At 41.4% G+C, this 24,108-nt stretch overlaps 1 protein-coding gene across 5 annotated transcripts in view; it reads left to right on the forward strand.

The window, feature by feature from the left end:
• The window catches only part of CAMKK1 (calcium/calmodulin dependent protein kinase kinase 1), a 200,154-nt gene that overhangs the window by 152,211 nt on the left and 23,835 nt on the right, over positions 1–24,108 (forward strand). For all 5 annotated transcript variants that reach the window (XM_074974887.1, XM_074974891.1, XM_074974888.1 and 2 more), the window contains exons 10-14: positions 7,512–7,711; positions 8,299–8,352; positions 10,772–10,845; positions 19,640–19,727; positions 22,379–22,507. In XM_074974887.1, coding sequence (XP_074830988.1) covers positions 7,512–7,711; positions 8,299–8,352; positions 10,772–10,845; positions 19,640–19,727; positions 22,379–22,507 — 545 coding nt within the window. The remainder of the gene's footprint in view (positions 1–7,511; positions 7,712–8,298; positions 8,353–10,771; positions 10,846–19,639; positions 19,728–22,378; positions 22,508–24,108) is intronic.

Consider the following 24,108-nt stretch of genomic DNA (forward strand, 5'->3'; position numbering starts at 1 on the left):
GCTGTGGCTCACGAGGGCTTGTGCTCAGGTGAATTGGTTGGTCTCTAGGGTGCCACAAGTACTCCTTTTCTTTTTGCGAATACAGACTAACACGGCTGTTACTCTGAAACCTGTCATTGTAAGGAGAATGATCACTTTAGATAAGCTATTACCAACAGGAGAGTGGGTTTGGGGGGGGGGGGTGTGGGGAGAAAACCTGGATTTGTGCTGGAAATGGCCCAACTTGATTATCATACACATTGTAAGGAGAGTGATCACTTTAGATAAGCTATTACGAGCAGGAGAATGGGGTGGGGGAGAGAAAACCTTTTGTAGTGGTAAACGCCCATTTTTTCATGGTTTGTATGTATAAGAACATCTTCTGTATTTTCCACAGTATGCATCCGATGAAGTGAGCTGTAGCTCACGAAAGCTTATGCTCAAATAAATTGGTTAGTCTTTAAGTTGCCACAAGTCCTCCTTTTCTTTTTGCGACTACAGACTAACACGGCTGCTACTCTGAAACCTGTCATTTTCATTATGAAGCAGTATTGATTTATTTTTTAAATCAGGTCCATCAGTTAACATTGAGACAGCAGCACAACTTGTACGCAGGGAGCTTGTTGTAGTGAGCAGCCAATCTCAGCACTAAAGAGCTGAACAATTTCCAGCCAAAATGAACAACTTAAACCATTTGTTTGAAGTCTTTGACAAATCATCTGCTCTGGGATTTTTTTACCAGGAAACTGTGTTCTGATTGGCCCAGATCTATATTGATTTACACTACTTTAGGATCAGACCTATTATCTTTATACTGGAGTAACAGTGAATGCACTATTTGGCTGTCTCTGAGACTCCCTAAAGTGGTTGTTGCACTCAGGATCTTGGGTATGTAGAAGGAATGTGATCAGGTTACAGCTCTACTCACTCTACTGAGGGTAAAGATCAATCAAAAAGGTTTCTCAAAGCCAAGTGCCATGGTATGGTCCAGAGAAAAGACCAACTGGTTTATGGCTAGTTAAGCAATGTCTTCAGCTGCTGAGAAAAGAGAACAAATGTCTCATTACAGCATTTGTCTCTACAGTAGCTGAAGATGATCTGTTAAAATTGGATTCCTGTCTGCTGGACCAGGTGAACCACATCAGTTTGCAGCGTAGGACTGAAATGTTAACTGCTTCATATCAGCCTGGAAAACCAGCCTCAGTTCATACCAGTATACAGCAAGCAGTCGGATCTGTTAGGGAGAAAATCATTATTTATTCATACCAACGTGAGCAGAGGTGCTGGCCTGAAAGTGTGCTCTGACTTACTGGGTGGGGGAATGCATGTTCAGGACAAGCTCAAGATGCCCTGAACAGCTTTTATAAAGTGTGCAGTCACAAGCTGATGTAACTTCCTACCAGTGCTGCCTACAAGAAAAATGGAGTGAATGTTGAGGCTCCTGCTGATTCCCTGGCTAGACACCCCACATATGTCTCTGGAGGGACTGGGAGAGTGCTGGTAAGGACTTCCTAGAACAGGTTTAGATAAGAACTAGTATTTGTTTTTGTTAAGTTTATTTTGATGTGTTGATTTGTATGTTCTGTACATCTTTCTATACAATATGTTCATGCATCTCTGCTGTCTTGTTGTTATGTATGTTTAGTTCATAGTTTTTAATACTTAGAACCAAGAAAAGCTAGTATTGTTAATTTCCCTCACCTTGTGGCTGACGTTTCTGGTGATAATGAATAGTAGGCTTAACATGATTGCCTTTAATTCCAACCACTATTACTTGTGTTCACAGGGATCCAGGAGACAACCTAACCCTGAGCACTTTGTACTGATGAAATAGAGGGTTAATATGGTGCGAGTGTAAACTATGCAATTTAATTTTACTGTGTATAAATATCACCAACTCCCTTGTTGTGATCTGTCTGTGGGTCTTCAGAAGCCAACAGTGGCACAAATGTATGCTGCTTGTGCTATTGTCCTCACTATATGATAATCAGGAGCTTATCTGAAGGTTGTTCATGCTAATAAACCCTTTGTTTTCAGGGCAGTTGGGACAGGATGTTTAGCTTTTTCTCTTGAGCTTTCTCTTTATTTCTCCATACTGTGAGGAGACAGCTCCAGTGTTTCCTGTCATTGCAGCAGCCTACAGCCCTGGCACTGCAGCAATTTTTTGTGCTGGAAATGCAAATCACACCAATTTGCTGAAGTTTTGCTGCAAGCAAAATGATACGCAAGAGAACTGTTATCCAGGGTCATTTTCTGTTCCAAAAAACTCCCCCTCTGCAGTCTGTTTAATCCCTAAGGGTTCCAATGCATGCAATAGTCACTCTTTTAAAGGGCAAAAGTCCCTTGGTCATTCTTCAGATGACCTTCCTATAAAACACAGCATGGAGTTACAGAGTAATTAACTAAACTACAGGTTTCAGAGTGGTAGCCGTGTTAGTCTGCATCAGGAAAAACAACGAGGAGTCCTTGGGGCACCTTAGAGACTAACAAATTTATTTGGGCATAAGCTTTCGTGGGCTAGAACCCACTTCATCAGATTCATGGAGTGGAAAATACAGGAGCAGGTAAATACATGAAAGGATGGGGGTGCCTTACCAAAGTGTGAGGTCAGTCTAACGAGATAAATCAATTAACAGCAGGATACCAAGGGAGGAAAAATAACTTTTGAAGTGGTATTGAGAGTGGCCCATTACAGACAGTTGACAAGAAGGTGTAAGTAACAGTAGGGAGAAAATATTGGGGAAATTAGGTTGGTGTTCAGCATGGTTACCACCTACATCACGAGTGGTTGTTTTGGTATTCATTACTTTAAGTAAACAGGTGTCTTATGTTTTGCTTTCAGCTAATCAGCTGATACAGTAGATGGCTGTTGGCTCATATTATTTGTCTCCAATTTGTTTGCACTATATAGTCACATGAGTCAGCAATCACAATCGGTTTTAGAGTTTTATTATGGTCTCTATTAAAACTGGAGATGGCCGAAGCTAAATGCTCCCGTACTTTACAGAATTTCAGACCTGAATCCAAAGTTTGCAGCTTCGTCCCCTTTCTAATTAGAATTAGCAAGTCACTTTTGTTTCATTCATGAGAGATCTCGAATTCTCTTATTTCCAAAGCTGGTTTTCTGGGAAATTATTTGAAATCTGGTGTTTCTTTATGTTGTATGGCTAAATAGTTCTTGGTTCTTTTCATAAGACCAGAAATCACTGGGAGTTGTTTTCACTGACTACAGTCAAGTCCATATGGAACTATATTTTATTGTTCCTTACACAGCACCATATGTACCAAATGCATTTCACAATAATGTGAGACCTGGGACTAACAGCTCTGTTTGCTCCATTGAGATTTCTTTGAAGAACTAGCTCCACCTCGAAATGGGTTTGCAGAGCTCTCCCTGTGTTTGAAATAATGTCGCAAACTCTTCAGGATGGAAAAACTATACATGGCCCACACTAGAACTGAGGACAGATTTCTTTGATTGTAGGCTCCCCTCTAGATCATTTTATTACTTAATATAAGTAATTAGAGGGGGTGTTCTTCTGACTAGCAGTTCAGCACCAAATTATCCATTGTTGTAAATAAGCAACACACAACTGAAGTGAACAGAGTTCCTCCCATTTACATCAGCAGGGAATTTGGCCCGCAATATTTAGAAATGGTTCTATTCTCACTTCTTTTTCTCATCAGTATGGCTTTTGCATATGTAACAGGAGGTTGTGTAGGGGAGAAGATGGGGGTAGTAGTTTAAATATCTTTGAATTAACTGGTATACTGCTGTTATTACCATAGGCACTGACTCCGTGAGTGCTCCAGGGCTGGAGCACCCATGGGAAAAAAACAGCGGGTACTCAGCACCCACTGGCAGCCCCACCAGCAGCCCCATGGATCAGCTCCTTCCCCTCCCCCCCAGGGCCTCCCACCTGCCGATCAGCTCCTCCCAGCTCCTCCCACCCACCGCAATCAGCTGTTCAGCAGCATGCAGGAGGCACTGGGGGAAAGGGGGAGGAGCAAGGCAGGAAGAGGCAAGGGGAGAGGATGGGAAGAGGTGTGGTGGGGGCAGGAAGGGGCTTGAGGGAAGGGGAGGAGCAAGGGTGGGGCCTGGGGCAGAGCGGGGGTCCAGCACCCCCAGGAAAATCCCAAAGTCAGTGCCTCTGGTTACTACTATTAGAGAGGCAGTGAATACGACCCTGGGTTGGTGCTCAGGAGACCTGGATTGGCCATTGACCAGCCATTTGACATTGGGCAAGTCACTTCACCTTTCTGCTTGTTTCCCCACGTGTTTTCAGTGTCTTCTCTATTTAGATTGTAAGTCAAATTTTGACTAAGGCTCCAAAGTGTGTAAGTTCTACAAGGAAAGAACTATCTCTCACCATGTTTGTATAGTGCCTGGCACAATGGGACCCTGATACCAGTTGTGTCCTCTATCTATTACTATAATACTAATAAATAAATAATACTCATTTGCAATACTTGAACATAATGACTTGTGAACCATGTACACTTATGAGTCCTGTAGTTTAGTGAACTTGATCCCGGGTACAATTTATTTTGTGTTTATTTGTAGTACTTATTATTTAACATTTTATATTGTGATTGCACCCAGAGCCTACCCAGATCAGGGCCTAATTGTGCTGAGTGCTGTACAAACATATCATCAACAACAGTTTCTACACCAAAGAGCTTGTGTTTACTATCTTTTTATTAGATTTCACAAAGGCAAGTTATATATTTTGAAATATAAATATTTATTTGACTTGGAATCACGTTTTACTTTGTTTTACAGATGAAAGAATAAAAATCCTGGACTAAATTCTCCCCTGGTGTAAAATTCTATCGATTTCCATAGGCTTTAATTCCACAGCTGAATTAATATGACCTATATTTCATGGCCTGTATTTTTCTTGCAAAAATGTGTTGGGAATCTGAGCCCTGCAGTCTCTTATTCTTTAAGAACCTTATATTTCACACCTGCATGAAAGGCAGCTAATCATTTTCTGAAGGGAAACTGCAGTCTCATTTTGTTTCTTGCATTACCATAATGAAATGTCAGCTCATCAATAGGTTTGCTATGCAGCAGATGTCTGATAATAATTATTGTTGTCATAGGGTGTTTGGTGTTTACCCAGATTGTCTAGTCAGCCTCTCACAGAGTTAACTGATTCACATCACGATATAACTGCACAGCAACAGCAAATCTGGGACAGAATGACCACTGACGTTTCTTAGCACTATCCTGTGAGCATTTGTCTAGGAATTGGTCCAATATGCATCTAGATTAGCTCTTAAAGAAATATACTTACTAAAATAATCTGGTTTCAGAGTAACAGCCGTGTTAGTCTGTATTCGTAAAAAGAAAAAAGAAAAGGAGTACTTGTGGCACCTTAGAGACTAACCAGTTTATTTGAGCATGAGCTTTCGTGAGCTACAGCTCACTTCATCGGATGCATAGCATATCGTGGATAATCTGTTCACTACTCAAACAGGTGCACAATGATACTGGGTAAACACGTTGCTTTAGATGACAGCGACATTTCAGATAACCTTTTCTGAAAGTTCTTGTTTAAATTGAATACTGCTGTCACGATATTGCTATACAATAAATCTGGTTTTCTTTTTATAATTTCCTTCTTCCCCTTTACTCCAGGACATAGAAATTCCTTTTCTTACCACAACAGTATTGCCTCCAGGATAAACTGCAAACCAAGTAGTGAATTTGTTGTAAGGCTATCTCTTGACCTCGTGATCTACAATAATGAGCTTTTCAACCTTATATAATTCAACTGGATCTGATATTTGGGAGTGCTATAAACCAGTTAAGACTTAAGAGTCCATTCTCACTTGCCCAGGAAGCAGTTCATTCATTCAACCTAATCATAATTGCAATCTTTCCTGTTGTAACATTTCAGAATGGAAGTCGGTTTCAAACATGACTTTGCTATAAAAGGGTTCCTATGACAATAGCTTGTAAGGCCACATTTTTGAACATGAGAGTGATCGTTATTTTCAAGGTTGGAATATTTTTTTCTTTCATTTTATTCTCTTTTAGAATAAAACATTCTGTGTCTCTTTCAAAGGTTCCTGTTTATGACACACCTAGATCATGGTGGTATTCTCCAGAGTTCTGGAATCAACAATCTGATTATCACTCACATTTAAAACAGCCTCTTTCAAACTGAAAATGTTCACTGGTTTTTTTTCTGATGTGTCAGTTCCCCTTGGCACAAGGATGCTAGCTTAGCCCCCTCAGTCTTCCAGTCTTCTCATGTGGGCATGTTTCTTTCTGTGTGGGGATCTAATGCCATGTAGATTAGCCAAGTAGAATTGCAATTTTGAGATAAACATCTAAAAAATGGAACCCATGGGCTGCATCTCACAAACCTTTACTCACATGAGCAGTCCTGTGGATTCATTTGGGGCTAGTAGATGGAGTAAAGCTTTTCACCATCTGCAAGCCTTGACTAATTATTTCCTCCTTCAACAGCAAAACTCCCTCTCCCTGGGTATTAAGATCTCTGGGGCTGTGCCCACTCTCTTTGGTTAATTACCTTTATCAGTTTGATTTTTCCCTTAACGTTTGTTCAGTGCTGGCGAAAAGTGCCAGATTGACAGCCCGGGCTGCATCTCAGGTGACACGCATTTGACAGTCCTACCAGAGAATGCTGCGTCTTGTTTGAGATGCCATGCGTCTGGCCGAGCTGCTGGAAGGCTGTCGGCATTTGCCTGCAATTGCACCTTTTGGACACTAGAGGCTGCAGTGGCATCCGCTGAGCAGGCAGCCACATGCCACCAGGAAGTTGCAGTAGTGAGGTCGAAGCAGTGGCAGAAGGTGAGGGGCCTGATGTGGGCCCTGGGCTCCCTGTTTCTGCAGGCTGCTGCTCCAGCCACTTACGAGTTTCGCCACCCTCACTCATCCCCAGGCTCCCCATCTCTATTAATCCTAGAGTGGCCAGTGTTACTCGATGAGGCTCTGTTGTTCACCCAGCAGAAACCCAGCCCTGGCTTTATTCCTGGTCCCTTGCCAATCCCAGTCCCTCTTGAAATGTGACTGTCCTCCAGTTCCACTCACCATCCTACTCTGGGGACGAAAGCCCTCCTTTTATGCACAGAACAGTAGTCCTCTGGCAATCACTGGTCCCAGGGCTGTGCTGGTATAAGGGATGACATGTATAAATAAAAATGCTTTGACTAATTTACACCATTTAAATTAAGGTTGCTGTCATTTTAAATACAACCACCCGTGTTGATTTTATGGCCATTCAAAATTTAAGAGAAAGCTTCAAAAATACTAAGCTCAGCAAGGGAAAAATATTTTTTACCTCCCCAAGGGGGTTGAACAAGGCTCACTACAAAACAATAGTGGGTCAACAACTATTTTAGAAAGTATGATGAAGCCCTTGGCTTTCTAAAGTCTGATGTATAGGCCTGGGCATTAGCTAGCATTTGGTTGGAGATGGAAGGGTGCTGTTCTATACTGTGGTTTCTTCCAGATGTGCTGGGTAGTTTCTGAAGAGCATGTTCCCATCTGTTTACAGTGCACTATCAGAAGATCATTCACCGGGACATCAAGCCTTCCAACCTGCTCTTGGGAGATGATGGGCATGTCAAAATAGCTGATTTTGGAGTCAGTAATCAGTTTGAAGGGAATGACGCCCAGCTTTCCAGTACTGCCGGTACACCAGCCTTCATGGCTCCAGAGGCGATTTCAGATTCTGGCAAAAGCTTTAGTGGAAAGGTAGGTCTTCGATCACCATTAATTAGTCTGAGTTTTAGGACCTGGGGAACATGAAAAGAAGGGTGGTATCCAAACCATCCTCATCGGTGTGTCCCTGTTCACAGGCCAGGTAAAATAAAGAAGAATTTTTCTTTTATTATTGAGTCAAATCCTGAGGTCCTAACTGTTTTACTCAAGAAAAAAACTCCCGTAGACTCCAATGGGAGTTTTGCCTGAGTGAGACTTCAGGTTTTGATCCATTATTGTTTGTGTAGGTCAGATTTCTGCCAGGCTTCTTCATGTTAAGTAGTGTCTTCCTCCACAGGTAGTCTGATTGAAATGAATGGGATTGTTTGTACAGTGAGAAACTACTGGATGTGATTAAGGCTGGCAGAATCTGGCCATTAGCGGTAAAAGTGTGCTAGGTGGTTTGCAGACTTCTTTGTGTGCATATAGCAATGTATCTATCTAATTACATTGTTCGGTATCTATAAAATTGGGTTCCTAATGAAAAAGAGTTTATTTTTATGTTTGAGAAAATAGCTGGCTGATCTAAAATGTATCTAGCTGATGGATCTAATTTACTAAGTGCAATTGCTTTCTTTCAGGCACTTGATGTATGGGCCATGGGAATTACTTTGTATTGCTTTGTATATGGGAAGGTAAGATGACTGTAGAACAATTGAATTTTATATAGGAGCTGTGGCTTGGTTATCATTAGACTGATTCTCCCACAAATAGGTGAAAAATAATAAACAAAGAGCTTGAATCTGAAAGCTCTCATTCTCCCAAATAGTCCTAATGAAGTCAGTAGGTGAATAAGGGTGGCATCCATGCGTAAAAATTCACAGGTCTGTGCCATAGCTTACATCAGTGCCCAGATTGGCACCAGTGGCAATAATATTGACCCCCCCCCCCCGCCAAATATTTCCTGGATTTAGAAACAAATCACGCAGAACATGTGGAGAGAAGCACGAGTTTGATACAAAAGCTGCTCTAAAGTGCTTTAAATGATCCAGATAGTGTGCCGTCGGTCAGCTGATAAACACGGCAGACCTGTACAAGTTATGGTAATGTGCTGCATGAGCAAAAAATTTTTATGGTTTTGTAGGATCCTCCCAAGGTCATGCAGGGCCCCACAAATCACACTGCACAGTTTCAAGGCTTTGTAGCTGATGTGGCTATAATTGACTGGGGTAAAACGTAAAGGAACAAGTAGTTTTGTTACAGTTGTGATTGGTTTAGCTAATTCAGGATATTTTATTAGTTATGATAACTGCACACTGGGCTATTTCTAAAATAAATTATTTGCACCAAATCCTGAAGATAGTTGAAGTTGACTGTGCATCTCTCAGGATTTTGCCCCCTGGTGATATCATTTCCCCATGTGTTATGGCATGGAGAAGACTGGAAGAGGTAAGGTAAATAAAACCAATTAACTGTTCTGTTCCAAGAAACCCCCATACAGTTGGCCTTGCAGTAAATACTGTGCGCTCATTTCCCTTCATTTTATAACTCGCCTTGGCTAGGCGGTTCAGGGGACAAGGCCAGAAAACCATCCCCTATCCCACCAGAAGCAGGTGCTCACACTACTGTCTTTGGACCAGCTGTAAGGAGCACTGCTGAATGCTCTGCCCCCTTGAGGTTTTCTGCAAGCAGAGTGGCTCAAGTAAAGGCTAGTCAGTCACAACAGCTCCGCTCCTGCCCACCTGCCCATGGTGCTCAGATAGGAAGAACCAGAATTTAGGCATATATCAATCAACTGGAAAAAGTTACATTAGAAACAAATGTGCATTGAGCTCATGTATCTGAATTTAGCACAGAAAATTTAAAAAGGGATTGAAGAAGACTATTTTAGGCATCATGTAGGTGGTTAGTGCCCAAGATCTGTAAAGCTGTTCTGTGAAGCATTTTTAAATCTAAGATCCTAGATCGTGAACAGTCTCCCAAGTACATGTCACCCTTAAAACTTAATATATTTGAAAGCTGGGTCCTACTTTGCTTACCTGTGAAGACTTGAAGCTCAAGATTCTGTTTCACCTGCAAAAGTCAATGACTTTGCAAACAGACAATACAGTCAGGGGGAGTGTGATATGACCAGCTGTCATAGGAGGCCCCAGAACTATGAACTGACATCACAGCAGGCAACTAAAGAAGGAAGCAGTTTTCCATGTATCATATAAAAATATACCCATATAGTCTATTGAGTGGAATTCGCCTACTTGTGGAGGCTCCATACAATGTCCTCCTGACCAAAAATCCCCATGTCAGCCCCATGGCACTGGCTGACAGAGCAACACCACATGGGGACTACACCCCTGTGTGTGTGCTATGAATGAGGGTTTCCCAGCGGCTCCAGATAAACTGGTGTATAGGAGAGCATTGAGGGGAGAGGGGTAGGAATGGAACCATTGGATCTGTGCTTACACAAATCCAGTAACTGTTGTCTAGAAGTCTAAAGCAGCAGCAGGCACATTCCATAGACTGGAATAGGGGCTACGAGGTAACTCGCAGCGTTGATGCAAGTTGCATGTGTGCAGGGTGGACTGGATTCCATCCCCTGGCCTAGGGTAATTTTCTTGCTTCATCTTTGTTCTCAGACAGGTGAATCTCCCCTATTCATTTTGGAGATGAATTTCTTAATTACCCTTGTATGGTAAACAATAATACCTAGCACTTATACAAAGTTTTTCATCAGTAGATCTTAAAGTGCTTTACAAAGAAGGCCAGTATTGTTACCCCCATTTTACAGATGGGTAAACTGAGACACAGAGAGACAAAGTTACTTGCCCATGGTCACCCAGCAGGTCAGTGGCAGGGTCCGGAATAGAACCCAGATCTCTTGAGTCTCACTCTAGTGCTGCATTCGCTGGGCAACCCTGCTCTTTTAAAATCTCTGCATTTAACTTTTTAAGTAAGGCATAACTCTGCTTGTGAGAGGTGGGGAGATTTTACTAACATACCCTGCATGTATCTTCTGGGTCAAATTCAGAAGAAACATGTAACAAAAGTATATCTGAATGGCAATTGCTAAACACTTGAGATGCCTAACAGCTGGAAAATCATTGATTTGTTTTGTAGTGCCCTTTTATAGATGAATACATTCTGGCTCTCCATAACAAGATCAAGAACAAGGTGGTGGAGTTCCCAGAAGAGTAAGTAAACTTTACTGCACTATTGTAAAATAAAGTGCAGTCTGCAATGTTATTAATTGTGCAACATACATGATAACAGGTGGCTATCGTGCTGACTCTGTGTGGAGTTTTTTGTGTGTATTTGTTTGTTCTGAGGTTTCCTATCTGTCTATCCTATGGCCCCCATTATTGTAGTATCTTATTGCGTATTTAATATAAATCTGTATTTGTATACATCTTTAATGTATTTATCTTCATAACACCCTTGTGAGGTAGGGAAGTGCTGTTGTCCCTATTTTATAGATGGGAAACCGAGGCCTGAGACTAGGTATCTTGCCCAAGGTCACACGGGAAGTCTGTGGCAAAGCAGGGACTTGAATCCTGGGTCTCCAAAATCTAGCACTGTAACCACCGAACTATCTTTCCTCTCCAGCTGAGCTAGCCTCCCTCTGGAGGCTTTGGGGATGTTGTTTAAATTGTGTTGTCTCTGTTCTTTTTTTCTTTTGCTTGTTCTACATGCTATTGTTTGTAAAAGTGAGAAGTTCCATCGGCCAAATTCTGGACATAAATGAGCACATGCAGTTTTCACTGAAGTCAGCTGGAGCTGGGGCAACATATGTGAAGATAGAATTTTGGCCCTAAATGACTAAACAAGGTTTTCCAATGCTAGACCAAAACAAGATACTTGACTAAGGGTTGGTAGTGCCCGAGGTATCAGCATGGGGGGGGGGGGGGGATTATTTATTTACTTGTTTGGGTTTTTACAAAGTCTAACAAAAGAATACCCCTCCAACGCTCATAGCACCCTTAATCTTAAAAAATGTACTATAAAACAAACAGACATATCAGTTACCCAAGATCAGCTCAGATAACCTAATGACAACATACATATATATAAAAAACAGAATCGAACCAACCCCAATACACTCCCCAGAGCACCAGCCCTGTCCAATACCCATCTCACAGACAAGAGAAGAAAGGTGGGCCTTGCAGCATGTCCTGAATGCAGAAAAACTCGGGCTGTTGTGAACCTTAGGGGGAAGCGTATTCCAAAGGTTTGGAGTGAATGGAGAATGCTCTGGAATCTGCGCTCTCGGTTATAGACAAGGGGCTTCAGCTCAGGTGCTGCCGCTAACCAGAGTGTGGCACTGTATGCAACGTTCACAAATTTTGCTGAAGAAAGATATTTATTCTTGAAGCCAAATCCAGCAGTTCACTACCCTCATCACTTATGATAAGCTAATAGTGTTACTGTGAAGTGAGTGGTTTTAGTGAATAGCTGTAATACAGTGATGGAGGCTACCAGTACATGTGGCCATAATTTCCATAAGGATTGTGTATAGAGAAGGAAACTCTAGAAGAAATGGAGGGATAATCAGAAGGAAGCTGCTGGAAACACATATGGCTACAATCTATCCGTGAAACCTGCTGTTGTAACAGAATTCTTCATCTCGATCCTTGTATTCTAGTGGAGCGGTGCAGGGTTAAGATATTCTACTAACTCCGCCTGCTAAAAAGGCAGGATAAATAGAGATACACAAGAGATGAAGCAGGCTCACCAATTGATTAGAAACTGCAGTCTGCCTCTTTGGCAGTGCCAAGAAAGTATCACAAGCCCTGGCATCCCTAATGGTTTTCATAGTCCCTTTTTTATCACCGCTTAAGATCTAGGACTCTGTGACCAATGAAGCTAACACTTAATGCAACTAAACAGTAGTAAGGGAAAATAAATTGATTTAAGACTATATTAAAGAAGTCAGTAATTCAAGAGGCTGGAAGAACAAAGAAACCCATGGAAGCCAAATCCAGCAGGATAATAGCATCAGTCTAGAGGAATGTTTTCCGAGATGGGAATGTCACCCTGCAATAATGGGTGGGCAACAAATGTTCTGTCAATAGTACAGTGAAATAGTGACATCTACAGCTGTCCTGTTGTTTGCGTCCTGTAGTAATAATGAGAGTGGTTTCATGCTGTTTGTAACTATGGGGTTGGGTTTTTTCCCTCATTGATGCCCATCCAAAAATTTGCTTTACAAATGAGAGTCAGTTTAAAACTTAATAGTTAATAATATATGAGGGGGCTATCGTGGGAGCTCCTGTGAGAGTCATGTTGGTACCAGTGAGTGCAGGATGTTTGGGTATTTTGTTCCTAGGGGAAGGGCGGAGGCAGCATGACCCAGAAGGCTCACAAGGATGAGTCCCAGGGGATACATGTGAAGGCTCTGTTCTCTTGACCCACAGAAATCAGTTGTTCTATTCCTGTCAGCTTGAACTAGCTGGCTGAAAAGTCTGTCTGCAGATTTATTAGACTCCTGGCTTCTGTCAGTAACCCCATTATGATGTCATAAAATCAGCCAAAGCAATATTATTGTACTAGGGCATGTGTGCCAGTGATGTTTCCAGAGACAGACATGAGAAGATCCAAATGGAACATCAAATCTCAACTTCCTAGAATAAAATAAAATATCAAAACCTCTGATTCTCCCTTAGTTGAAGCAGTGCCTATCTAAGCTGCTGAGAATCTGCCGAGGGACGGAAAGTATTTCTTCCCCCTTTGCATGTACTGCAGTGTTGGAATTGAAATGATTGCCAGTTTTACCTAAGATAAATATTATTTTTATTATTATGTATTATTTGTATTACTGTAGTGCCTAGTTTTGGACCAGAACCCCATTGTGCTAGGTGCTGTACAAACAGAATAAAACAATAAATGATTACTTCACTATTGGCTCTGTTGTCTTCTGCTTCTCTATATTTACTGCAGAAAATATCTTTATTACTGCAAATTGTATCAAGTTACTTATGAACCATGTTGTGAACCTCTTGTGCTCACTGGTAGTTCTTCACACAAGTAGTCTGATTTGAGTCAATGGGATTACTTGTGTTAGTAACCACTCACTAGTGTAAGTTTTCCAGGGTCTGATCCTGAACCAACCCCCCACCTCGTAAGAATCAGAATAGTAGTGCCCTCTACTAAAGTCCTATGATAACAGAGGTAATAGAAGTCTGAGTGATATACTCTCATGACCCTGGCTTAGCTTGATGTGGGACACAGTAGAGCTGTACTACTGGATAATAATGTAACGCTACGTCCTTTGATACTTCCTGTGCAGAATATTAATTGGGAATGAGAATTGTGTTAGAGGATAACGGTTGGCCTTGCAAAGGATGAAATAAAGCTGTTGAAGGACTGGATGTATGGAAAGCTCTCTTCCTGAATATTCACCTACACTATGATGAGATTTTTTACTAGGTTGGTAACTAGGATGTAGCAAGGTTGATCCCACACATGCAATATGATAAACACATGATTCCTAACCATGTGGGTGTTCCTTATTGCAGCACTTCACTTGAATAGTGTTCTGCCTTAGTTCAAACATGAATGGGGGGGAATAACACTGTGTCTGTTACCTGTTTAACCAGTACTTCTGTCTCCCACAGGCTTGATTATTCACTGCCTTGCATCTTGCGTAGTCACATACACCTGTGCAAAGTGGGTGTAAAATGCTTTCATTCTAATATTGGTAGCATTTCACACTCACTTTACACAGGCTGTAAATGACTACACCACATGCAAGGCAGGAGAGAATCAGGCCCCACGTCTGTGCTGGAGGATATCTCAAAAGTGCAATGCACCATGTGAAAAACAACTTTAACTTTAACCCCCACCCTTGGCACCAGGATCTAAGGCTACATGAAACAGCTGCCTGCATTTTCACAGAATGTACTGATGATGATGATGATAATGAATTCCCTCAACTATAAGAGTTACTGGGTAAAATTCTATAGCTTGTGCTATGCAGGAGTCAGACAGCATGATCATAGTGTTCTTTCTGGCCTTAATAATATTGATCTGTTGCTCTCAGGGTTGTGCAGTGTGGCAGATGAATACAAGCCAACCAAATTAACACACAGTTGTAGTGGGAAAAATGCTGTTATGTGGTCTATGTTTTCTGTACCGCTGTCAAATGAGTCTGTCCGTCAGTCCCTGGTTCCACTTAACATGGCTCTGTCTGTCGTGTAGACAGGGCTATAAAACGTCTGTAAACATATCTGCCACTTCTCTGCTTTTCACAGCTTCAGGCCTTCACTCTGGCTTTTGGATGATGATTCATTTATTTCTCCATTTGCTTTTGGATGAGGAACCCAAAGCTGCATTTTTTCCAACTCAGCCCAATATCCAGATACAGAATTTCTGACCTACTTGCATTAATTAATCCTTCATTTTAGTCAAAATCTAGAGATAAAATTACTTCAGTATTTAGAAATGTGCATGAGGACATTAAAACTCTAATGAAACATGCTCCTGGTAAAGTACCAGGGTCACACAGCCCAAATTGTAGCCAGATATTCATTATCCAGTGGCGTGAATCATTTTTGAGATGCTAAGGACCTTCTCCTCTGAGGAGCTGAGCATCCTCAATTCCCACTTAAATCAGGAAGGGGCCAGATGAAGAGCTCAGCTCCCATTTAGGCACTCAAATAAGGTCCAGAGTATCAAAACTTCTTAGACTCCAAAGTGAGCTCCTTTGAGAATCTGCTTATTTGTCTTAAGTGCCTAATGGGGAGCTGAACTCATTTGAAAATCTTGCTCCAATTGTGGGTGCTGAGCCTTTCTGAAAATCTGGCCCTTAGGTTTGAGGGCATCAGCCCATTACAGATAATCAGGCCCAAGGCATTGCAAATATGGACAGAACCCATTAAGGTAATTCATTCTGTGTTGCCATTGCTGCATGATTTTGGATGGATGTTTGTTTTAACAGAGCTGCAGCAAAAAATTGTTTATGTAGACAGTCGTGTCTCTGCTCTCTCAGGTCCTGGGCAATTTGCCCATCATATATTTGGGTTAGCAGTCAGTTTACGAGTGACTGTTCCCATCTGTCTCCACAGTAAGTTATTAACATTTAATGGGCTAACTGGGTTGCACTAAGAAACCTTTTCTTCATGCAGCCATCTCCTTCAGCAATAACTCTTGCTGCATGATTTATTTTGACTTCTCATTGACCGATTCTCCCAGTCTAAAAAAAATCTTGCTGCTTATTAAGATGTTAAGAGATAGAAAAAGTTACTGTGTGTTGATTGCTGTCTAAACTAAATCCATTTATTTGATAAAGATGGTAACAGAGAGATGCATATTAAGCAAGAACTCACTGGACTGATTCCACCTCAGACCTCCCACAGAATTAGCACCCAGCTATATATAGGGGCATTTTACCATGGCTACAAAAGACACACATTTCTGTTTACAGAGGGTCCGTGGAAACTCAATCCCTGCTTTATGAACGATTAAAGAAAGAAATGTAACTTTCTGTGCTCCAATATTTCAGCTCCCCTTAGGCCAGAAACAGTGGGTAAATATTTTCTGTAGATATGCAGCTCTGTTCATATAAATGAGGATCATGCATCTAAACTCCTGTGCATTGTGCTAGATATTTAAGAAAATGGATGTAGGTATAATTTCATCTTGAGTTAAGTTACAATTGACACGAAATAAAAATTATTCAGGACTAACAGCAAATTGGTAAAGGTTTTGTGTCCAGAAATCTATTAAGAGTGCAAGAATTATTATATGTGTGATTCTAATAGGGATCTAAAGTTGAGTCATTCTTTTTCTGACTACAATGGAGGTAGCATGCAATGTTTACAATTCTCACTATTTTGTCAGGGATCTCATGATACTAGGTGTTCTTCCAAGCTCCTGGGAATATTCGAGAATCTTAGTTTTCATTTAGAAAAATAAAGATATTTCCAGCACCCTTTGTTGTGGGGAAAAAGCTGGAAAACATGAACCCTAATTGCTCCAAGTCCAGAAGGCAATTAAAAAGACCCCAAAGTTATTTAAAATCTCATGGTTTTTAAGTCCATTGGTGACTATTTGAGGCCTTGTCTCAATGGTTGTGGTTAGCAGTACTGCAGCATGTTTGAATTGTGAAGAAGCCCTGTGCCATGCTTTAACAATACCCCTGGCTGATTGGGAAATAGTGTTAACAAACTCCAAAGTATTGTGCAATCTTCCACTAAAAAAATTGTCAAGTACGACATGAGTTCTTCTAAAATGGAGGAGTGAAGGGGAGAAATAGGGAGACTCCAGAGTCTCTAATGGGAGACAAACAAACACGTTTGTACACATATGTTCCAAACACATGGAAGACATTTTCCCCTTTTTGGTGCACATACTGTCCCTTTGAATTGCCCCGGAGTGTCCTGCACATCTCCTCTGACATGGTGCACAGAAGTGCTGGTGTAAGTGGTGGGCATTTTGTTTAGCATTGACATAGTGAATAGCCGGTGCAAGGCCATTTTTTCCTTCCTTCCTCTCTCTGTTATTAACTGGGTAATTCAGTTAATTTCAACAGTAACTTACCCAGAACTGCATGAATTTCGCACAGAGCTTGTATGCAAGAAAGACAGCCATGCATTTGCCCTTCCTTATGACTTTTCATTATTTCTGTGTCTGCCTAGAAGTCTTTCTGGCTCGTAGAAAAATATCAGAGTAGACCATTGTGCTGTCTTTTTTTTTTTTTTTAAACAAATTACATTAATACTGCTTTTGCGCTGACAGATCTTAGGCCTTTTAGAAAGCACCATCTCACCTTTATCTCAGCTACCTACTGTGTTAGCAGCCCTGACAACTTATTTATGACCTGCTGACTACTGCTCTCTGCTCCAGTATTAGTATCTTTTATAGCCCAGATCTTTGTTATAAGAGTGTCATGGTTTTTCCCCTTCCTGCCCTCTGCCTAAAATTTCATGTGACTGGTAGTCTAGAAAATGGCAGTATTCTACTGGTCATTCCTGTCCCTCCCGTTGTCTGAGCCTGATCCTCCCTCCACCCCCCCCCCCCCCCCCCCCGTGGCACCACTGTGGTGTTTAAAGAGTATCGCTTTATGACCCCTTTACACAGCCAGAGCAGTATTAAAGAGCTTCAGTGTAAGTGAGAATCAAGCCCTTTTGTTCTCACATTGCTAGCTATCACAGTTACAGGGCTAGCTGCACTTCTGTCCTCTTTCAGGGCTCAGACCTTTACCTCTCCTGGAGTGAAATGCCACAATTGTCCTGTTCTTATACTGGGCTACAGTATCTGTGGATCAACTGTTCTTACCCACCTGAGGTCCAGCTGAACTAGGGTACCTGCAGTTCCTCTCAGTCTGTGATCAGTGGTGAACAGGGATAGGACAGACTTCTTGAAACAAAAGTGTTGTTTATTTTAACAGTGGAACAAAGCTTTTAAAGCAAAAGTATTTTAAAACATGTCTTTCTGACCTAAAGGGTTCCCATCCACTGATGGTAACCTAGACAGGCCAGTATGTTACTGTGTCTGAGTCTGGTTCCCCCAAACAACTACTGCCCAATCTCAATGAATTCCCAGGCATTTACTCCTCTGGTCCAGACCAATCCTGTAGGCTCAGTAGGAGATCAAGCCAGAGTCCTTAGGGCCAATAGTTCTGGCATTGTCTCTTAACAACTCATAAGTGTTTTCTGAGAAGTGGCTTATCTTAAGCCATTGTGGCCCTTCCTGCTTTTGTTTTTCCCAACAGTCCCTTATTAGACTAAACCAACATATTCATACACTAAATGTCCCAATAACCAGGTCAACATACAGTGTTCATAAGTTATTACAGAGCAGCTCCAAATCCATCACACTGGTATGTCCCTTAATATGATTTGAATGTAATTTATTTGTATATGGTTGGTTTATTTCCTTTTGCTTTTGAAGAGGAGAGAGAGGGAAGCGTTATGCCTAGTTATCACCAGCATTTTTAATCTGTCACATTCATGAGCACTGAAGTGCATTCTCATGGGAGGGAAGTGTTCTCCTGGCATGAAATTTTACATTGTCAAGTTCCAGCTTTGAGCAAATATATGCACCACTGAAAATTGTTTATGACAGAAATGCTAACAGAGATCATCAACTAACTATCATGGTGCTAACACACACTAATGTAATTTTATTTCAGAGCATTGTCATAATAAAAATTATTTTTGTTTTTAAAAGTCCTTACCTGTGTTGTTAATACTACTGATCATGCAGTCCTTTGCTTTTGACAGTAATCCATTTAAGGGAACAACTTGCATGAGCAACTACCATTTGTGTGAAGAGGGGTTTACAAGATTGGGGACTAGATTATTAAACCCAGGAAAAACTATTTTAAAAAGTCAAATGTTCTTGCTACCGTTTGTGTTGATTGTTTACTTTTTATAAGACCCTTATCTTGGGAATTGAAACTATTTCCCTTCTTTGACCCTTTTCTGGCACAGTTCTGTAGTATTTTGGTTGCAAAAGCTTCAGACAAATGTTAAATTTGAAATCAATTTTCATAAGCATTTGTGGAAACATTTCAATTAATACAACCTGCAAACTCAACCTGAGATTTGAATATCAAACAGGGCTATTTCTTTCCAACACATTGTTGTTAATAATAATGTTTCTGCGAACAAAATGATGTATTTATTGTCACTTGTACAACCCCGTTTAGATTGTGCCTGTCAGTTATACCTCTTTGTCTCAGATTCTGCCCTCAGAGTAGCTATAAAACCCCCAATCTTTAGATATGCCTTTATTTGCTCCTGTACAACCCCTTTGTCTGTAGGCAGAATCTGGTGTACATTATCCTTATTAGCGATCATAAGGCCTAAGAAGAATTGATTTTCACTTCCCAGTCTGAATATCCTGGCAGTTGTGGGGGGGGGGGGGGGAGAATTCTGTACTTGTAAACGGAGCAAATTAACAGAATATTACTACGAGAAGCTTTATGCATAAGATTGTCATTTGTAGTTACCTTATTAACCATATATTGGTATTTTCTTTAATCAGGCCACAGATAAGTGAAGAGCTCAAAGAACTGATTGTAAGGATGCTGGATAAAAATCCAGAAACGAGGATAACAGTTCCTGAGATTAAGGTAAATTCATCATGAATGTTATATTTATTTGGAATTGTTTCATGTAATCTCAGTTGGTTTCATATTTCTTGTATTACTTGTAATGTGACAAAACTTACCAGTATTTCTGTTTTGGGGATATATCAATCAGCATAGCTCAAAGGGTGAGTACATTCACTTGTCTCCATATTTGTATGACTTAAAATCACTCTGATGCTGTTTATTTCTGAGAATATTAATAAAAGGGGATTTTTAATTAAAATTGTTCAAAATCTGGATAAAACACTGACAGCGTTTCCCACAAACACTTTTGTAGATGGAAACCTTGTTTTTTTACTGAGATTGCTAACTCGAGTGATCAGACCTGTTCCCTACTCTAGCAGACACAGATGTGTGTTGCAGTGACTGTGAAGCTGAATACTATACGTGTATGTACCTGTTCATACCATGCTGGCTGTTGTTATAAATGCAGGAATGGGATCAAGGCATGTAGCATCCATTTCTGTCAACATTACCTTGGTCATTGTTCTGCAAAGCTCATGAATCCAGAGCAACGAACACCCCTGATGGAGAAAGATGCTCCATGCTGCTTTGTATATTTTGTTTCAGGACTGATACCATGTTCTGCTATCATTAGTCACTGAGAAGTCTCACCTATTTGAAAAGAGTCAGAGGGCTTGTCTACACTGGCGGGAAAAAAACACCCCCCTGAGCGCAGCAAGTTTCAGCGCTGTAAAGCGTCAGTGTAGATAGTGCCCCAGCGCTGGGAGCCGAGAGCTCTCTCCCAGCGCTGCGCCGCGACTACACAGCCGCGTTAAAGCGCTGCTGGCGTAGACTAGCCCAGAGAAACTGAAGTTGAATAAAGCAGGGGTGGGGGTGGACTGACTATATCTACCCTCTCCTGATTTGCATCTCGGATGTATCACTCTTGTTATTCACAGTTATTTAGGTCTAATTGTTTTGCAAACTCAGTTTGGAATTGCAGTTAACAAAAAAAAATCAAGGAAATTATATGGGGGAACATAAGGAAATTGCTGTTTCTGAACCATGTTGATGCACGAAATACACTTGTCTCCTAATTGAAATGCTCACACGACTTAGATATTCCATACTTTTAATAAAAATGATTTCATTTAGGGTTGACTGTGGTGTTTTGCTTCTGAAGAGGGTTGTTATAAGCATGAATAATCATCTTTGGAATACACAATTTAATTAAGTGCCATAAAGAAGTTCTTTGCTGAGCTCTTGAAAAGTGCTCTGGACACCTGCACTAAACTCCTTTTAAAGTTTGTAGGCAGCAAACATCAGTCTGATTGAATGCTGTGGACTAGTCCCCAGGAGGTAGGCAGGTATTTTTTAAAAGCATAGTGGATGCTGTTCTGATTAACCTCCATAGGGACCAGCCCTTGGACAAATACATTGATATCAAAGAGCCCCACTCCAGTACTGTTTGTTTATACTTGAAACCCCTTGTATTATGTAGCACATTAGACCAAAATTATGCACAGGCCTCCCATTCCCTGAACTGATTTATATGGCATTATGGGACAATGCTAATTAATTACAAGATCATCTAATACGCCATTTGGTTACTAAACTAGAGGAGCAGGGAGCAGCACAAGAAGGTGAAGTGTTCTCTGGGGAGGGAAAGTGGGAGGCCTGCTGGAAGATGCAGGTACATGTGAGGCTCCTAAACCACATAGGAGCCACTCCTGTGGCGTTTAATTATTTGGGAAAGAAGACACATCCTCCAACAAGCTTCTTCCTGCTCCCTCACAGTCATCTGTGCCTCCTTCCACTGGCTGCGTCCTATCCAACAATCCCCTAGTTTGCAATGTAATCCGCCTCCCCTGAAGATCCCCATATGTTGGGCAAACAAGCTGAACAGCCGGAAGGTGGTAGGAGGGTGGCCATGTTTTTTTTTACTGATGTGGTATGAACATTAGTCTGTGTGGCATCTAGGCAAAAAGGTAAGTTGTGTGGGCAATTGCATAGCCATGTAACCACATCGTGTATAGGGGCCTCTCCATGACCCTGAAACATTACATTAGTGTTAGGCCAAAATGCTCAGACTTGGGTACCATATTATATGTTTACCTAGGTGGCCTGATTTCCAGAGATACTGAGCATTTGCAGCAGCATCTGAACTCACGAGTTATTGAGTGCTCAGCATTTCTGAAAATCAAGCCACTTGTTTAGGTGCCTAAATTTAGGCACCCAAGTTTGAAAACACATTATGGCGCTTTTCCTGGGCCTGGGTTGTTAAAGTGTCTGTGTATATGAGGGAGAGCTGTTGATGAACGGGATTTTCATAGGTTTTGACTGAATTCAGTGGAAATTGAGTGCCTAACTCTCTTATCCCCTTTGAAAATGCCAGCCCATGACAATTAGTGCTGATGGTCTCTTAAGGTCTATAGAGACACTACACACAGTTGCTGGAGTGCAACAGAACCTCTGAGTTAGCCCTCAGCCTGTTGATTCAGCATGTCCCAACCTATGTGGAAAATGGAGCCATCCTGACTCGCAGCTTGTAATAATAATCAGCCCTATAGTCATTATTTCCCCATATTAACTGACATCTATCCACACTGTGTGAAGTACAAGGGACATACACATTTAGGATTCTCTGCAGTGGCTTGTTCACCGCTTTCTTTGTGTCCCTTTTCATGTAGTTGCATCCCTGGGTAACAAAGTTTGGGGAGGATCCACTGCCTCTGGAGGAAGAGCATTGCACTGTGGTGGAGGTGACTGAGGAGGAGGTGAAGAATTCCGTCAAGACAATCCCAAGCTTGCCAGCTGTAGTAAGTGAAAACAGGAGCTTTCTAAGCTTTTATGTTCCGGGAGATATGTCACTTTCTTTGAGCCATCAGCCTGTGAAGCAATCTCAACGTGAGGGATAGACAAATTTCCAGTGTATAATGTCCATGATTTAGCCATTCAGGTCAGTGGGAGGTGTTCATGCCTTTGAGCTGTGCATTTACCTCAAAAGGTTTACTGGTACTGCAACACACGGGGGCCTGATCCTGCAGCCCTTATCCATATGAGCATTGACGTCAAAGGGGCTACTCAGATAATAGATGCAGGGCCAAGCTCCCCAGGTGGCCAGCACCAGAGGAAGCAAATGATAGAAGCAATTCAAATTTGCGAAGACTTATTACCAGACGCATATGTAACTCCAATCCCAACACCACCACTACTACTGGAAAAAGGGAGAGCAGTGAGGGAGAGTAAAGGGTTGTTTGCACTGTTTGCTGTGCAGCCATCCGTGTACACAGACAAGGCAAGAAGCAGAGCTGCAAATGGCCCAGAAAATTCAGCATAGGACACACTTTGGTAGTTGTTGAGCATATTCTCTTTGGATCAGCAGTAAGGCCTGATCAGAAGCCCATGACATCAATGGGAGTCTTTTCATTGACTTCAGCGGGCTTAGTACCAAGTTATAGGTGCCTGTAGCAACTCAGTGGGCACTAGGCACCTCTAGAGATATAGACCTGAGAACTCGAATCCTATTCTCTTCCCATTTTGAAGGCAATTTAATCATATAGTATTTTCCCTCTAGAAATAAATGTGTGAAGCCTTTTCCTACAAAATCTTCTATGTGATGGAATAATAAACACACTGCAAAATATTGACCTCCAGGTTTAAAATAAATCATTAAAATTACAATGGGTAGTTAAGAACTCAGCCTTTCTGCTTTAGGCACTTAAACACTGGGCTCCAGTGTCAGGAGCTGAAAGACTTGCTTCCCTTTATGAGATGTGTCCTGGCAGGTTTAAAATTTTTTTGTTTAATGAAAGGAAAAGATGAAATTGTAATGAAAAGGGGACACTTTACTGATTGCAAATTGAGGTTATGCTTAAGTGTGCGTGTGGTGACTAGATGTCCTGAAATTGACATATGAAGTGCAGTATTCCAGACAAATATAGGCCATGGTCCTGAAAAGTCTTCCTGGCATAAAACTACATGCCTGCTTTTCAATTATTGAAACAAAATATTGTTAACATATCCTCACTTATTTAAAAAGCAAAGGGGGGTAAGCCAGGTCTAAAGCTGGTGGCTTAAGAACTTCCACATGTGGGAGGAAAATACTAATACCATCCCATAATTTGGGGAAAAATCCATAGACCAGAGCTACAGCTGGTGTAAATCAGTGTAGCTCCATTGGTTGGTTTCAATGGAGCTACATCAGTTTGCATCCGCTGAGAATCCGGCCCCATGTTTCTCTACTGATTTTAGAATGCAATCACTGAAATATTGCAGAATTTGTGAGCCTACCTCATCACCATGAGCCAGCTACCCTGTGTCTTTTAGATAAGATTGAACTGTAAAACTTGTTCTAAGGTGTCTCATGGTTTTTTCCTCTAAGGCAGAGGGCTTCTCTTTTCCTAAACTATTTGTTAAA

This window comes from Natator depressus, chromosome 17 (genome assembly GCF_965152275.1).
Source record: "Natator depressus isolate rNatDep1 chromosome 17, rNatDep2.hap1, whole genome shotgun sequence".
Lineage (NCBI taxonomy): Eukaryota > Metazoa > Chordata > Testudines > Cheloniidae > Natator > Natator depressus.